This window comes from Canis lupus, chromosome 27 (genome assembly GCF_011100685.1).
Source record: "Canis lupus familiaris isolate Mischka breed German Shepherd chromosome 27, alternate assembly UU_Cfam_GSD_1.0, whole genome shotgun sequence".
In the NCBI taxonomy this organism is placed as follows: domain Eukaryota; kingdom Metazoa; phylum Chordata; class Mammalia; order Carnivora; family Canidae; genus Canis; species Canis lupus.
Window position 1 is genome coordinate 39,926,569 of NC_049248.1, and position 16,015 is coordinate 39,942,583.

Consider the following 16,015-nt stretch of genomic DNA (forward strand, 5'->3'; position numbering starts at 1 on the left):
CTCAGCTTCCTTGATGATATTAGGCACCCATGTAAGGCAGTTGTAAAAAAAACTAATTGAATTAATATATTTTAAGTACTCAGAACAGGGCCTGGCACATAGTAAATGTTTGCTAGTATGCATCTGGCTTTTTCAATACAATGAATGAGAAAATGTTTCCAAATGATGCTATAAACAATGTCTCAACCTAAAGAAAATTGTCTCATGTTACGTTGTTACATAATTAGATTGAGACCTCCTTTAAGATCATTATTAAGCACAAAAAAGCAAATAGTGAAAATGTAAAAAAAAAAAAAAAAAAAACCAACCCACAAACATTCTTTCGATTCAACTTAACTAATCAGAATAACTAAAAAGATTCAATTACTACTTCATAGTCAGACTTACCCATGTCAGGTCTCTTCACATCACTGACGTTAGCAAAGATACAAAGTCCTATGAAAGAAGACAGAAAACAGAAATGTTACATACTGAAACACCTCCTGCATATAATTATAGAACAGGAAGTCACTCCCAAGTGACATTTGTGTTCTTTGTAGAGAAAACTATAAGGTGGTAATAAGGAGAGATGACTTGATGGAAGAGAATAGAAACTAAAACTAGAGGAGGCGATTCCAAACATTTCTGAACCCTGAGTTATATTAAACAGCAATTATGGACTACTCCTAGAATCACAGACTATTACATCAAGGAGTTGGGAGTGCCAACCCTTTGGAGATTAATTTGCATATGCTCATAAAGTTAGTCAGGGACTGCACTGAAATTACAACCTAGAAATTCTTTGCAACCCACTGCTGTATTACCACATGCTAAACCATTTTATAAACAAGTAATAGATCTTAGGGTGATCCCATTAGACTTCTCTTCCATATGTTTTAGTCAGCGGCCAAACATAAAGCTACTGATATTCTAAGAACAATCAAGGAATACTTCTCAGTTGTACTTTTTCTCCCATCATTAATCAAACTGTTACAAACCAAAGTCCTTTTGCCTACATGAAATTATTTTTTCCTCTGATGTACCTAATCCGCCCCCGCCCCCAAAAGGAATTTAAAAACCTAACTACTTGGAACTCGGATAATAAACATACCATTGGCACATAAGCTTCTTGGCACATCTAAGAGGAAACTAGGGATGGTAATACTCACACTTACTATAATCATAATCTTATATTTTTAAGAAGATTGAGCACTTCATCAACTTTCATTTATCATCAACTTTATCAATACCAGTATCAGGGCTTCAATCCACTAATGAGACCAGATAATGATAATAGGTATTCCTTATGAGCGCAATAACACACAAAGAAAGCCGGCTTGAGCTTTTCTTGGCATAGCTACAGACTAAGCAGAGTAATCATCTGATTACGAGCCTCGTTGGGGAGGATTCCTAAATAACTTAAGCCTTATATTTAGGCTTCAAGTACGTTTCCAAATGCTCAACTTAACAAAAGGCTTCTATTTGGAAATTCTCCAGGTTATTTTTTTCCCCTTCTTCCATTTTAAATGAAGAATTCCCTGGGTTCCACATTAAGGGGAAAAATATCCCATCAACCAGTAAACTAGCAGTGGCTTTTTCTCATTTCACCTCTTTAGGCTATTTCATACGTGTCCTCACTAGCCTTTTTTCTTGATTTAAGGAGAATGCCAATTTAAAAGTGTGGTGCCTAGTAGAACAGTCCCATGTTACTTCCTTTGTATTGTTAAGATAGACGTAGAGGGAAGGAAGCAAGAAATTAAAGAATTTTACAGACTATGTCCAGACGGGTTAAGTGATTTGCCTGGAATCACATAGATGGGGGCAAAGAAAGATAAAAATCCAGGGCACCTTAACTCCCAAGCAAATGTGTTTTCAACAAACACCACAAAACTTAGTATCCTATAACAGATCTTCATCAAGGATTCATACACTTTGGCAAAATGAAAGTAATTCTCTGGGGGATGGTCATGGGGGATTCCACGCTGTTTCACAATTTTAATAATTAAAAGACTCACATTTACATTTTAATACAAATACACCCAGCTTCTTCCATGTGCTTATGTTACTTTCTTTTTGCCACTTGCATTTACATTAGAAGTAGAGATATTTTGCTCCAAGACTCAACATGAAATGCTGGATCTGGAAACTCTGATGCCACCAAATTCCCGCGAGCCTAAGAATGTTTCCATTTTAAGAAAAGTATCCTAATAACGGTTCCCGGTTTGCACTGGTCATTAATTTACTGAAGGAATATAAGCTGTTACAGGTGTTCAGGTGAAGTCAAGTTAATAGCTGAACACAAAATATTAGGAAATCTGAAAGAGAGAGAGAAAAAAAAAAAAAGATGGCCAAGTCCTGACAGTATCAGAATGTAACAGGTATAGCAAAACACGTATAATCTTACAGGCGAAGAAGTGGTTATAAAAGAGAATGTTTACAGTTACGATGGCTAGTTACTAGAAAGTATACAGACTGAGGAGAGGCAATTGGCTTTATCCAGGACCAAATGTGGTTAGAATAATTTATGATACGAGAAGGGCGTGGAAGTGATCTCAACTCTGTGTGTATGATACAGTTTGCAGCATATCATCGTGTGTCCGGGTCTCTCCTATTTGTGTCTATAATCTCTCCCACTTAGACTAACGCCTTAACACTCAAGCGCCTTAAAACACTAAGCATTCCACCTCTCCAGGACACGGACATTCCGTGTGCGCCAGTTACACGCGAGGCACTAGGCACACGAAGATGAGTCAAGAACCGGTCCCTGCTGCTGCTGCAAACACTCACTGTGTCCTGGGGGTAGGGGGAAAGGGGGAAACCGGATCCATCAACAGATCACTCCTAGCAAGAAAAGTAAAGCTGGTGCAGCTGGCAGGAGGCGTGGGAGTCCCGTGAAGGAGAGGAAGAGACTTTTCAAAGCAGTAGTCAGAGGGTTACATCACCTTAGCCCGAAGTGGGAGAACCTGTTTTTTAATCCATTCTGCTCCCTCCAGATTTAACTCCGCTGACGGGTGACATAGAAGACCGTGTTTGCAGGCGGGATAATCAATGGGAATTGGGCAAAAAAAAAAAAAAAAAAGAGACTTCCCAAGATTAAAAAAAAAGGGGGGGGAGGGAATGAGGCTTCCAAAATGGGACTGGGGAGGGGAGGCGGGGGTGGGGGGCGGAGAGAAGGGATCTCTAAGTTGGAAGATCTCTAAGTTGGAAGGGACCGTGAAGAGAGATGCTCAAGGCTTCGCGGGGACTGTAATTTCAAAGGCAGGGGAACCTGTCTTTCAGCAGGAGCGCTCAGCACAGTCATCCCTGCACAGGACGAAGATTTAGGAGCCGATGGGATCCTACTGCACCCGCGCCATCCAATTAGAACAAAGGCCCTCAGTCAAATAGGTGGGCAGCCTGGGGAAAGAAGGCTCCATGATAAACTTCACGGGCATCCCCACCCCCACCCCCACCCCCACCCCCACCCAAGTGTGCCCAGCGTGGGATGAAATGGCCTTAATAATAAAGGCTGACTCCAAAGTGATAAAGGAGCTTAAGTCCTTGCACACAAGATAGGGAAAATACTGCAGAGGCACCGATAAACAGAAATCACCAAGCTCAAGACAAGCCGGGCACCTGTCCAGGAGGGATCGCGCTGAGAGACGGTTCGGGGGGAATTACCCGGAGGCGATGAGCCAGGTAAGCGGACCGCGGCGGGCACCGGGGTTCTCATAGCCCGGGCGGGGGCGTCCGGCCGTGTCTGTCCGGTGGCGACACTAAGCGGTCATCCCACCTCGGGGGAGGACACCGCAGAGTAAGAGAGTTGGAGGAATGTTTACGCGAGACGCAGAAGTAGTCGAGAGAAGGGCCACCGAGGTCTCGAGGGAGGCGGGAGGGGAAGCAGGTGTCCGGGAGAGCGGAGCTTCCCGCCGCGCGGCGCCCCCCCCCACCCCCCCCCCCCCGCGACACGAGCCCCGGCCCGGGCGGGGGCGCCCCCGGATCCCGGCCGGCCTTTCTCCCCCGCACAGCTCCCCGGGATGCGGGGCGCGAGGTCACGGCGCTGAGGAGGGCGGGAGCGGGGAGTCGGGCCTCTCCCCGGCCCAGGAGAAAGGGGCCTTGAGGGAGCGGCCTCGGGAAGCCGACTTAACGGCCGCCCGCCGGATCGCGGCCCGCGGAGCGCGGGGGGGAGGGGAGGGGGTCCCAGGGGGCGGGGCGGAGGAAAGAGCGCCGGCCCCACGGCCCTCCCCGCTTCCGCCCGGCCCAGCCCAGCCCGCTGGGCCCGGCCCGGCGCTGCCTCCCGGCCCAGGCTCCCTCCATCCTCACCCCTCCCCCAGCTTCCCGCCGCCACTCACCGAACCGGAACCGGCTGCTATGCGAAGGGGTTTCCGGCCGGGCGCGGAACGCAAAACCCGGGAACCGCCGCGAACCGGAACAGCCTCCACAGCACCGGAAGAGCCGCCCGGTGGCTGCAGCTGCGGCGGCGGCGGAGGGGGCGGGGGAGGGGAAGGGGGAGGAGGGGGCGGGAGGTCAAAGAGCAGAGTTGAGGACCCGGGGAACGCCTGCGCAGTGCGGCCAGGCCCGAGCAGCGCCCAAGGCTGAAGGCAGAGTTCCCCTGTCCCCCTTTCAGTTTGGGGGGTTTTTCTCGTTCCCGTTCCCGTTCTCGGGGTTACTGTTAGTGCAGCCGTCGTCCTTCGCTGTTTTCTGTTCCCTCGAGCCCCTGGCGCGCCGTCTTCTGGTTCCGCTGGGCGATTTTTGCTTTCGCTCTGGTTTCCATGGCAGCTTTCCGCCGTGGCCCGCCCGCGGTCGGCGGGAACGTGCGGCCCCCGGGACGGACGCAGACCTGAGAGCCGGAGCGAGCGCTGCATCGGGTTTCACGGAGACTCACGCAACGGTGGTGCTTACAGTAGCTGTGGGAAGCGGGCGAGGCGAACCGTTTCAGGGAGGGGCACGTCCTCTCCCACAGTCGCCAAGGGCATGGCAAATGTGGGGCGACGACACAAGTTTCCTAACTTGCAGTCCTGTACGCTTTTACGTCACGTTATGCTCGAATGGCCATTGGGAAAAAGGAAAAAGGGGGGCGAAAAAAAAAAAAGGCAGCATTTTTTTTTTTTTTTTTTTTAGGATTAGCTTAGGTCAGGCTCCGGAAACATGGAGAACTTTGCACGACTCTGAGGGAGTTTGAAACCTGGGCAGAGGTGTGAGGGGAGCTACTGGGCAGAGTCCGCCGGAGACACAGGTGTCGGTCACCCTGTGAAGGACTGAATGGCCCAGGTGGTGGCCCTCTGGCTGAGGTGGCTGAGGTGACTGACGTGTAGCCCGTGAGATTTTATTTATGTATTTATTCATGAGAGTCACAGAGATAGAGGCAGAGACGCAGGCAGAGGGAGAAGCAGGCTCCCCACAGGGAGCCCGACGCGGGCCTCGATTCCGGGTCTCCAAGGTCACGCCCTGGGCTGAAGGCGGCGCTAATCCGCTGCGCCACCCGGGCTGCCCCCGCCCCCAGCCCTGCTTTTAAAAAGGAAATAATGGGGAGAAATATGTTAGTTCATTCAGACTTTTTACCAAGTCCTTCAGCTTGGCCTCTTGACCCTAGAATCTAGGAGTCTTGGAGAAATGCTTTTAAAAAAAAAAAAAATTTTTTTTTTTTTATTCATTTATTTGAGAGAGGCAGAGGGAGAAGCAGGCTCCCTGCAGGGAGCCCAATGTGGGACTAGATCCCAGGTCTCCAGGGTCGCAGCCTGGGCCCAATGGAGGCGCTAAACCGCTGGGCCACCGGGGCATCCCAGAGAAACCCTTGTGAAACCTCCCAGGTCTGAGCGCAGTCTTAGAGCAGGGGAGCCTGGGGGGGGGGCGGGGGGAGGGCCACCTTTTACCTAGATGCTCACTGAATCCAGGAGCTCTTGCCCTGTCAAATGCATAAAAGTATATTATTTGTACCACTTCCTGTGCTGATATTTTATGTGGTCATGTCCCAAGGCCTTCAGGACGGGGCAATACCTGACCCATGACCGTTTTGTCCCAACTCCATCGTTCCACAGATCTGTTCATATGGATTAAATTGCATCTCTATTTCTAGGAGAAATACAGCCATGCGTAAAGAGGAATTTCATCTGAAATTTTTCATGTGTGTGATTGAGTCTCGCGGGTTAGTCAGGACTCCTCAGAGCACAGGTACCATGGTCTCCTGATCACACTCCAAGGACAGATGGGTTCTCTTGCAGGGAGTTTCAAGGCAAGACGAGACACTTATTGGTCTAAATGTAGGTGTTAGGGGCCAACTGACTTCATCCGTTCCATCTCCACTGTAGTAAAATATTTACCTCTGAGTCATGTCTCTTCCTCATACGAGTATCAGGCGAGATTTTGGCCTGATGTGTGGGAGTAGGCCCAGGCAGCCCAGGCAGGTAAGAAGGATGGACCTGGGAGTTGAGGAAGAACAGGATTTATAGCATGTGAGCAGGTAGTTGACTTCTCTGTCTTTTGTGGGCCCGTCTGTCAGGAGTCCTTGTTACAACTGTAATCGACACTCTAAGACCTATAACCTAGTGTCCCAAGAAAAATTGCTTTCTATTCCACCACACACTCGGAGTAGCTAGTTACATGTTCTGCTTTTCTCTCATTTATGTCAAAGGAATAGAACCTTTTTTAAGGTAAGATAGTTGTTGAGAGGGGTCATCGCTTCTCTAATTTTTCAATGGATTATGGGGGGAAAAGGCCCTGGACAGCTGAGAGTTACAGAGGAAATGAAAGAGAATAAGTAAGACTCTCTTCCCTGGGTCCCACCTTGAGGGTGACCTAGAGATATTGCTTCTCAGCTCGGGAAGCTTCAACTTCCAGCATGCTCATACAAAAGCCACCACCTGAGACAGACGACTTGAAGCATCTACATGCTGTGGATGATCCAACCACCAAGGAAGGCATACCTATTTTGAAAAATGGTGAGGCATGTGGTTAAGCAAGGGGGTGGGGAAAGGTGGAAAATGAAGTTTATGCATACATTATAAATTAGGATACAACTACCAAATTTGAAATATGAATTAAAACACAGAGGAGAAAATTTGTGTGGGGGGGGGGATGAGGGAGACAGAGAGAGAGTAGGAGATCACCTGGGAAACTATAGAAAGAGGGACAGTGCTTTCTATGAAAAACAGCTCAATTTAATCAGTAGCCATTCAGTTGGCTTTCTCATGCCTATAAGGCACTAATCTAGTTTATCCTATTACCAGCAAACTTGATGTATAAAAATATGAAACAAAAAATGGATTACACAAAGGAGTTATTATATTACAAAGTGATTCCAAATATTGTAAAATATACTCACCTTAGGAATCCATTTAATAACAAATTTCTCCTGTATGTTTCAAATAGTGTTTAACTTGTAAATAATTTGTATGGAATGTTGGAAACATCTCCCCATTTCCTCTCAACTGAAATACATCTGTGTTGGAGTCCATTCATTGCAAACATTTCTTGAGTTCCCACTGTTGTGCCCAATAACATGCTAGAAATGATAGAGACATTGTAAAAATTACATTAAAGAACATAACTTTGTCATTTTTCTAATAGTTGCCAGTTTGAAAATGCCTTACTGAGTCCCAACTGCTCATATTTGAGGAAGAAATTCAAGTCAAAAGTGGTCTTCCTCAAGATGCAAACCAATTCATTGGCGTCATCAGTCTCAGTACCTGTGAAATTTATAGCAATCCTTATTCAATCATTTTTTCAAGCAGTTACTATTCAGTCATCACACTTCAATAGCAGTACATCTCCTCTACGATAGTACATGAGATGATGAGCTAGACACTTTCCCTTTCCCCCAGGGGCCTGTGATCAGAAGGTGATAACATAAGATGGGGGGGGGGGGTGATAGCTTTTGTTCAAAATGTTGAATTTCAAAAGAGGATGCCATGGAGAGGCAGGAAAGGGAGGGAGCAGCTGACCACCCCTTAGGCAAGCGTTCACTCTGACAGGGCACCATCGCAAAGTCCTAAGCTTCGTGATGCACAAACTATAGCTTAATTTAGTCTCATTTTAGTGAACCTAGAGTTAATCATGCTCACAAGAAAATGGTTTATACACAAGAATACCAACTTATTAAGATATTGGAGCAATATATATCTATATGACAACTGTGTAGTCGGTGTCCCTATGACAACTGTGTGTAGTCGGTGTCCCTTTAATCACACTTGCTTTGCCCATCCATAAATAGCTGCTAGTTACAAGAAATAAGCCTAGCTTGTGCCCCTGTCCCACAGTTCCTTGAATTTGAATAGACTATTTCTTATTTGCCCTATCTTCCCTGCTTTTCCCATTCTCGTGTTGCTCTATACCTAATACTCACCTCAGAACTCCTTAGCTCTGATCTATTTGGTGCCTTTTCTGTGGTTTGAATTCAACAGTATCCCACAAACAAAATTCTGATGTTAACTTCTGCCTTTAAACACTGAGGACTCAGGTAGGAGTTACAGTGAACCCTTCCAGCTTTCCCACTAGAGATGGAGAATCAAATGTCTTCCCAATTAGTCCCATTGGGACCTCTGTTCCTCCTTTTCTGCCTTTCTCCCTGCCTGCCTCCCTTCTTTCCTGTCTTCCCTCTTCCCTTCCTCCTTTTCTTTCTTCCTCTCTACCTCCCTCCTTACTCCTTCCAAGAAAATTGGTTGAGCACATACTGTGTCAGGCACTGTAGTTGGCACTAGGAATAGAGCAGCAAACAAGTACATTGCTTACTGTCATCAAGTTTATAGCCCTGTGGGAGTAAGATGGCAATCAGATCATCACACACAGATCATTAGAATGATGCTAGTAGAGTGAAAATAATATCACATAATTAGAGTATAAATACACGGTAAGTAAGCAGACGTGAAAAGTTGGAAAAACCATTTCTAAGGAAGACCTGAAAAAGGAGTATGTATCAGCCAGGAAAAGGGGAAAGAAGAGCTTTTTGGGAAGGACAGTAGGATCTGAATTGAGAGTTTGGGGACGCCTAGGTGCCTCAGCAATTGAGCATCTGCCTGTGGCTCAGAGTGTGATCCCCTAGTCCTGGGATCGAGTCCCACACCGGGCTCCCTGCAGGGAGCCTGCTCTTCCTCAGCTTGTGTCTCTACCTCTCTGTGTCTTTCATGAATAAATAAATGAAATCTTTAAAAAAAGTGAGAAGGAGTTTGGCTCATTGGAGGAGCAGAGAAGGCCAGTACAACTTGGGTGAGAGAAGAGTAGCTGGGGAGTGAACTATAAAGATAGTGTAAGAGCCAAATCATGCTGTGCCTTCTAGGTCTTACCATTCCTGAGCTGTGAGAACTCACTGAAGAGTGACAGGATCTGGCTCCTGGGTTGAGGATGACTTGGCAAGAGAGATTATGTGCTCTGACGGGATTGGAAATGCCACTGCCTGGCTCCTCTCCATGCAGAGCATGAGTGAGAAAGTCATGCCATCAAACAGCATGGTTGGCAGGGTGAGCCCAGAGCTACCGATGCCACAGTACCCCAAACCCCTAGCCTGTGTCCCTCTGCTGCTATCAGCCTGAAGAATCCCTAGGCAGTCCACATGAGGCTGTGTGTGGACAAGCTGACCTCTAATCCTGATGGAAAATGGAACACATTTCTAATTTCACACTTGGTGGAGAAGCAGCTGCTGTTACTATCTTCTCAGACTCCCTGTCCCTTAGAATAGACCAGCTCTGCTTGTACTGTGATGAGGCAGGCCCCACAGTGTGCATTTGTGTATGTTTCTGGCCTATGGGGGATCAGTTCCCAACCCAAGGAAGCCATTTGGTCCTGGCCTGGGACACAGCAAAGGAGTGTGTCACCTAAGCCCCTAACCTTTGCGGTTAGAATTCCAGGAGAGCCCAGAGCGTGAGACAGACATCCAGCACAAAGGCTCAGGGACGGCAATAGCTCTGTGGGTCAGGCTCTGATCCAGCAGATCCAACCTCCTGCTAGGCCCAGAGCTTCTCCTCTGTACACACCTCTCTTAACCACTAATGGACAACTGGCCTTGGCAATCCAGGAATCCTGAGATGACTACTTATCATGCTGCAAATGAGGGAGTGCACCAAGATAGTAGTGTTACACCCATCTGTCCCCTGTGTTACCACTTCTCCCTGGAAGCATAAGACCTTACTACCATATTTCATACTTCATTTGGGCGATCTGTTACTAGCATTGCCCGGTTCTGAGGACCATTCTGTTCCTTTGACAGTAGGACTGTCAAAACCACTCATCCTGGTTTATGCAGACCAGGATGCAATGTTTCTCCAACACTGTGAATGCAACTGATACATGGAGGTGATTGCTCCCCATAGCCCAGGTTTCTTCCAAGCCAATGTACTTGTTTTCTGCAGCAGAAACAAGATTCTCCATATATAGATGCCATGTTATAAGTGACCCAAGACCTGTTCTATTGTTGAAGGAAAATCAATGGGAGTTCTGCCTCTGTAAAGATTGTCTTAATCTCAACCTAGTTGCCATTCAACATTGATCTGATCCCAACCTTTCAGAACTAGCTCCAGAGAATTTGATTTTTCATGGACCTGAAACTTTCAGGGCTCTTCAAATGTCAACTCAATTGGGAAGATCATTGAGTAAGAAAATAGACTTTCAGGTGCTCTTCTTTCAGTCAAATATGCAAGGACACCAGTAAACTTCCGGAACACTTTTTTCATCTTCCATTGGTTAATAGAGATAATCTTATGCATCCCCTTTGGCCACCCTACTCTGTGTTGTTCCCCTATCAAATTGCCTCTCAGTCAATCCAGGGAAATGTATTTTTTTTATTCTTATTTTTTAAAGATTTTATTTATTCACGAGAGACAGAGAGAGGCAGAGACACAGACAGAGGAGGAGCAGGCTCCATGCAGGAAGCCCGATGTGGGACTCGATCCCAGGATTCCAGGATCACACGCTGGGCCAAAGACAGGCACCAAACCGCTGAGCCACCCAGGGATCCCTGGGAAATGTATTTAAGAGACTAAAAGTATAGTCCTTGGATTATGTACTTACTAAACAGCTGAACTTCTCACATTATGCTTGATGAAGTGTTAGCAGATCTGAAGTGGAAGACTCCCAGATTATCTTACGTAATTATTATTTGTCTTCTCTATTCTGATATTCCCCCAAAGCTTGCTTCTTTAAGGAGAGAAAATGTTTACCTGGTCCAAGCTTGAGGCTACAGACCTCAGCAGAAGAGTTTGTTTTCCTTTGCCCTAATCAAGACTTGAAGGTGGAACCTTCAACCTATAGTAGGGGTCTTGTTACCTGTACCCTCTTTCTTGAGCCAGCTTTCCCAAGAACTTGATCCTAATGGGTGAAAGTGACTTCATAGAAGTCATCTAAGTCTTCTGGGCATGCAAATTTATTTTTCAAGTGATGGTGTTCTTGGACCTCCACAACTTGCAAAAATCATTCTCATACTTACTGTGCATCGGAATCACCCAGAGGGCTTATTAAATCACTTTGCTAATCCCCTACCTCTGAGTTTCTGATTTAGTAGGTTCTAGATAGGACCCAAGAATTTGCATTTCTTACAAGTATCCAGATGATGCTGAAACTGCTAGACTGGAACTGGGAACCATGGTCTTAGCCAGTGCTCTATGTCAGAAACATTAATATTAATGGCTAGTGGAGGCTTCTCTGTCTCCAGGGGTCATCCAATGCCAGCCAGAGCTAAAGGTGACTCTCAGTGCAGACAATGAATGGGTTTATGCCCATGGCCTGGGTCTATCCTTATGGAGCTTCTATTCTGTTGGAGGAAAGCAGATTATCGTCAGCAAATGGCTAGATGAGATCCAGGATCTGTGTAGAAGTGAGAGAACAAGACATTTTTTTTTAACTCAGAAGTTCATTCCTAATAGCATGTTTCACATCAACCCACCAAGTTGTTGTAGCCCATTTAGAGTTCTGATTCTAGTCCAAAGGAAATCTTGATGATCCTCTGGTGTGACACTCCTATCCTGTTCCTGCTTCAGGACCTTTGTATTTGCTATTCTTTCTATTTGAAAGCTCTCCCTTCAAAGGGAAGCATGGTTTTCTCACTCATTTGTTCAAACCTCTTCCTAGAGTATCATCAAGATTTTTCCGTCCACCCTATTTAAGATAGCACCTTTGTCGCTCAGCTTCTTTGCTCTGCTTTCTTTTTCTTCAAAGCTCTAACTGATATTTGACTCATTTGCTTATATTTTAAAGATTTTATTTATTTGAGAGAGAGAGAGAACACAAGCAGGTGAGGGGCAGAAGCAGGCTCCCCACAGAGCAGGGGAAATACCTATAGTATGCTATCTCCTATTCTCTTGGGTTGGAGTCACACGAGGATGACTGCCATGCCTACTTCTCCTAAATGTCCTGGTACACTATTACTAGCATCAGTAACATCATCTTCATCATCTCATCACAGTGGTCTAAATACAGATCTGTACCCATTCCATAGTCATGACCATCCTTGTAGTAGTGAATGGGCTCATGAATATGGCATACATCATCCTCTTTATTGTCTCCCATCTGTGCCAGCCTTAAGTAATCATTGTTAAAGAGATTTTCTGTCATCATGAACTACTAGGCTTCCTGGCAATAATGTCTAGCTTTATCCTGATTTAGAGGGTACTGTTCAAAGCTTTCTGTATCTTCATTTACCTATCCACTACTTAAGAAGGCTAATGGTTTGAACATTATGAACCAGGTACTTTAGAATACCTCAACTGGTTTACCGAAGTTCTCTTCCTGTCTAGCTGCTACAGAATTATATTTATTTTTTAAAAAGATTTTATTTATTTATTCATAAATAAAGAGACACACACAGAGAGAGGCAGAGACACAGGCAGAGAGAGAAGCATGCCCCATGCAGGGAGCCCAATGTGGGACTCAATCTGGGATCACACCCTGGGTCAAAGGGAGGCACTCAACCGCTGAGCCACCCAGGCGTCCCTACAGAATTATATTTAAACATCTGACACTTCTACCCTCCAGAATACCTTCTTTTATAATAACTATAATTTTTGCATTTATTCTTTGCCTGGACTCCATGCCAATACTTTAATAGCTAACTGATATCTGGAGAGCTCTGGGAAGTCCAAGAGGACCTTCTAAATACTTGTCTGTACTCTGAAGATCAATATATAGAATACATCTTTTATTGTTTGGTACCAGGGTATCACATATAAGGTGAGATATTATTTGGCTTTTCTCTGTGCATATTGGCTTCTCCTGACATGCTGAAAACAGGAAGACCATCACCAGATAGTACAAGATAGAAGAAATAGTGGATTTTTAAAAAAGATTTTATTTAATAATGAGAGACACGGAGAGGGAGAGAGAGAAGGAGAGAGAAAGAGAGAGAGAGAGAGAGAGGCAGAGACACAGGCAGAGGGAGAAGCAGCTCCATGCAGGGAGACCGACGTAGGACTCGATCCCAGGTCTCCAGGATCAGGCCCTGGGCTGAAGGCGGCGCTAAACCACTGAGCCACCGGGCTCAGTCCCTCTAGATTTTAAACTCCATGAGAGTTTATTATAACTCAGTACCTGGTACAGTGACTGGCACATAATGAGTCCTCAATAAATATTTATTGAATGTATGAATTAGTAATGAATAGAGATTTCCTATGATTCTTATAAAGATTCTTATTTATGGCTTTTCTTAACATGATGTTTTTCTTCCATCAGCTGTCTCTGTTTTGTGTTGGTTTTTACTAGTTTAATTCTCAGAAAATAACATCTTCAAGTTTGGAGATAGTACTAAGATGACATAAGCAAGGCCTAAGTACTTCTGAGAAAATTCTTCTTTTCTGGAACTCTCACTCCCAACTGACCTGAAGGTTTCCAAAGTGCCTTTTGAGATATTTCCTTGATTTCTGCTTATATAGTTTTCCAGGAACTCCAGATGACTGATCCCTGGACACAAAAAGGAATCTAAAGGATCAAGTGTCTATGAATAAGGCTATGAGTAACAGTGACATTTCCTTGCTTTCACCTAATTAAGGTAGACTGATTAATGCAATTATTCATTAAGAACCCTTTCAACGAATATTTAAGAGTTGGCTTTGAGCCACATGCAGAAGAGTGAAACTGGACCATTTCCTTATACCATACACAAAAAATAGACTCAAAATGGATGAAAGACCTAAATGTGAGGCAGGAATCCATCAAAATCCTAAAGGAGAACACAGGTAGCAAACCTCTGTGATCTCAAAACAACTTCTTGCTAGACAAGTCTCCAAAGGTAAGGAAAACAAAGGCAAAAATGAACTATTTAGACTTCACCAAGATAAAAATCTCTTGCATAGCAAAGGAAACAGTTCACAAAACCAAAAGAGAACCGACAGAATGGGAGAAGATATTTGCAAATGTCTTATCAGATAATGGGCTAGTATCCAAAATCTATAAACAACTTATCAAACTCAACACCCAAAAAATTAATAATCCAATCAAGAAATGGGCAGAAGACATGAACAGACATTTCTCCAAAGAAGACATACAAATGGCCAAAAGACACTGGAAAAATGCTCAACATCATTTAGCATCAGGGAAATATAAATCAAAACCATGATGAGATAACTACCTCACACCAGTGAGAATGGCTAAAATTAACAAGTCAGGAAATGACAGAAGTCGGCAAAGATGTGGAGAAAGGGGAACCCTTTTGCACTGTTGGTGGGAATGCAAGCTGGTGCAGCCACTCTGGAAAATAGTATGGAGTTCCTCAAAAAGTTTAAAATAGAGCTACTCTATGGCCCACAATTGCACTACTAAGTATTTACCCAAAGGACATAAATGTTGTGATCCAAAGGGATACTTGCATCCCAATGTTTATAGTAGCAATGTCCACAATAGCCAAACTTATGGAAACAGATGTCCATTGACAGATAAATGGATAAAGAAGATTACACACACACACACACATATATATATATATATATATATATATATACACACACACACATACACACACACACAATGGAAACTACTCAACCCACAAAAAAAATTAAATCTTGCCATTTGCAAAATGTGGATGGAACTAGAGGGTATTATGCTAAGCAAAATAAGCCAATAATGGGATGCCTGGATGGCTCAGTCCTGCCTTCGGCCCAGGACGTGATCCCAGGGTCCCAGGATTGAGTCCCACATAGGGCTCCCTGCATGGAGCCTGCTTCTCTCTCTGTTTATGTCTCTGCCTCTCTCTCTGTGTCTCTCATGAATAAATAAATAAAATCTTTAAAAAAAAAAACAGAAATAAGTCAATCAGAGAAAGACAATTATCATACGATCTCACTCATATGTGGAATTTAAGAAACAAAACAGGATCATAAATAAGATGAAATCAGAGAGGGAGACAAACCGTAACAGACTCTTAATCATAGGAAACAAACTGAGGGTTGCTGGAGGGGAGGAGTATGGGGGGTTAGAGTAACTGGGTGATGGACAGTAAGGAGGACAAATGACGCAATGAGCACTGGGTATTATATAAGACTGATGGGGGATCCCTGGGTGGCTCAGGGGTTTAGCGCCTGCCTTTGGCCCAGGGCGCAATCCTGGAGTCCCGGGATGGAGTCCCGCGTCGGGCTCCTGGCATGGAGCCTGCTTCTCCCTCTGCCTATGTCTCTGCCTCTCTTTCTCTCTCTGTGTCTATCATGAACAAATAAATAAATAAATCTTGGAAAAAAATAAGACTGATGAATCACTGATCTCTACCTCTGAAACTAATAACACATTATGTGTTAATTAATTGAATTTAAATAAAAAATAATATCTGCTGCTGAAAAAAAAAGAGTTGGTTTTGGGTAGGGGACCCTGGCTGGCTCAGCTGGTAGAGCATGTGACTCTTGATCTTGGGGTTGCAAATTGAGTCCCACATTGGTTGTAGAGATTACTTTAAAATCTTTTTAAAAAGTTGATACTGTGTAGAAGGGGGTAAAGAATAGATTGCCTCTCAAATTTCAACCTGTTAGAGTTTCTAACTTCTAGAATGTTGTGGGAAGCTTTTCCAACTTTTCCTTTTCCAAAACTCTTTAACATCTTTATTGAGATATAATTCACATATAAAATTCACCCATTTCAAGTGTATAATTTGGAC

General features: G+C 44.6%; 2 protein-coding genes across 8 annotated transcripts in view; one reads left to right on the forward strand and one right to left on the reverse strand.

The window, feature by feature from the left end:
• Window positions 1–3,900, reverse strand: part of SENP1 (SUMO specific peptidase 1) — a 54,967-nt gene extending 51,067 nt beyond the window's left edge. For 2 of the 4 annotated variants that reach the window (XM_038577475.1, XM_038577474.1), the window contains exons 1-2: window positions 3,595–3,900; window positions 388–435 (exon numbers count right to left, since the gene is read on the reverse strand). In XM_038577475.1, the coding sequence (XP_038433403.1) occupies window positions 388–435; window positions 3,595–3,691 (145 nt within the window). In that variant the 5' untranslated portion in view covers window positions 3,692–3,900. Of the gene's footprint in view, window positions 1–387; window positions 436–1,994; window positions 2,295–3,594 lie in introns of all 4 variants that reach the window. The other 2 variants (XM_038577477.1, XM_038577476.1) reach the window with 2 other exon arrangements.
• The window catches only part of PFKM (phosphofructokinase, muscle), a 44,830-nt gene continuing 32,347 nt past the window's right edge, over window positions 3,533–16,015 (forward strand). Inside the window, exons 1-3 of one of the 4 annotated variants that reach the window (XM_038577468.1) lie at window positions 4,534–4,852; window positions 6,035–6,129; window positions 6,774–6,896. In XM_038577468.1, the coding sequence (XP_038433396.1) occupies window positions 6,048–6,129; window positions 6,774–6,896 (205 nt within the window). In that variant the 5' untranslated portion in view covers window positions 4,534–4,852; window positions 6,035–6,047. Of the gene's footprint in view, window positions 3,658–4,533; window positions 4,853–6,034; window positions 6,130–6,773; window positions 6,897–16,015 lie in introns of those variants that run through there. The other 3 variants (XM_038577469.1, XM_038577467.1, XM_038577473.1) reach the window with 3 other exon arrangements.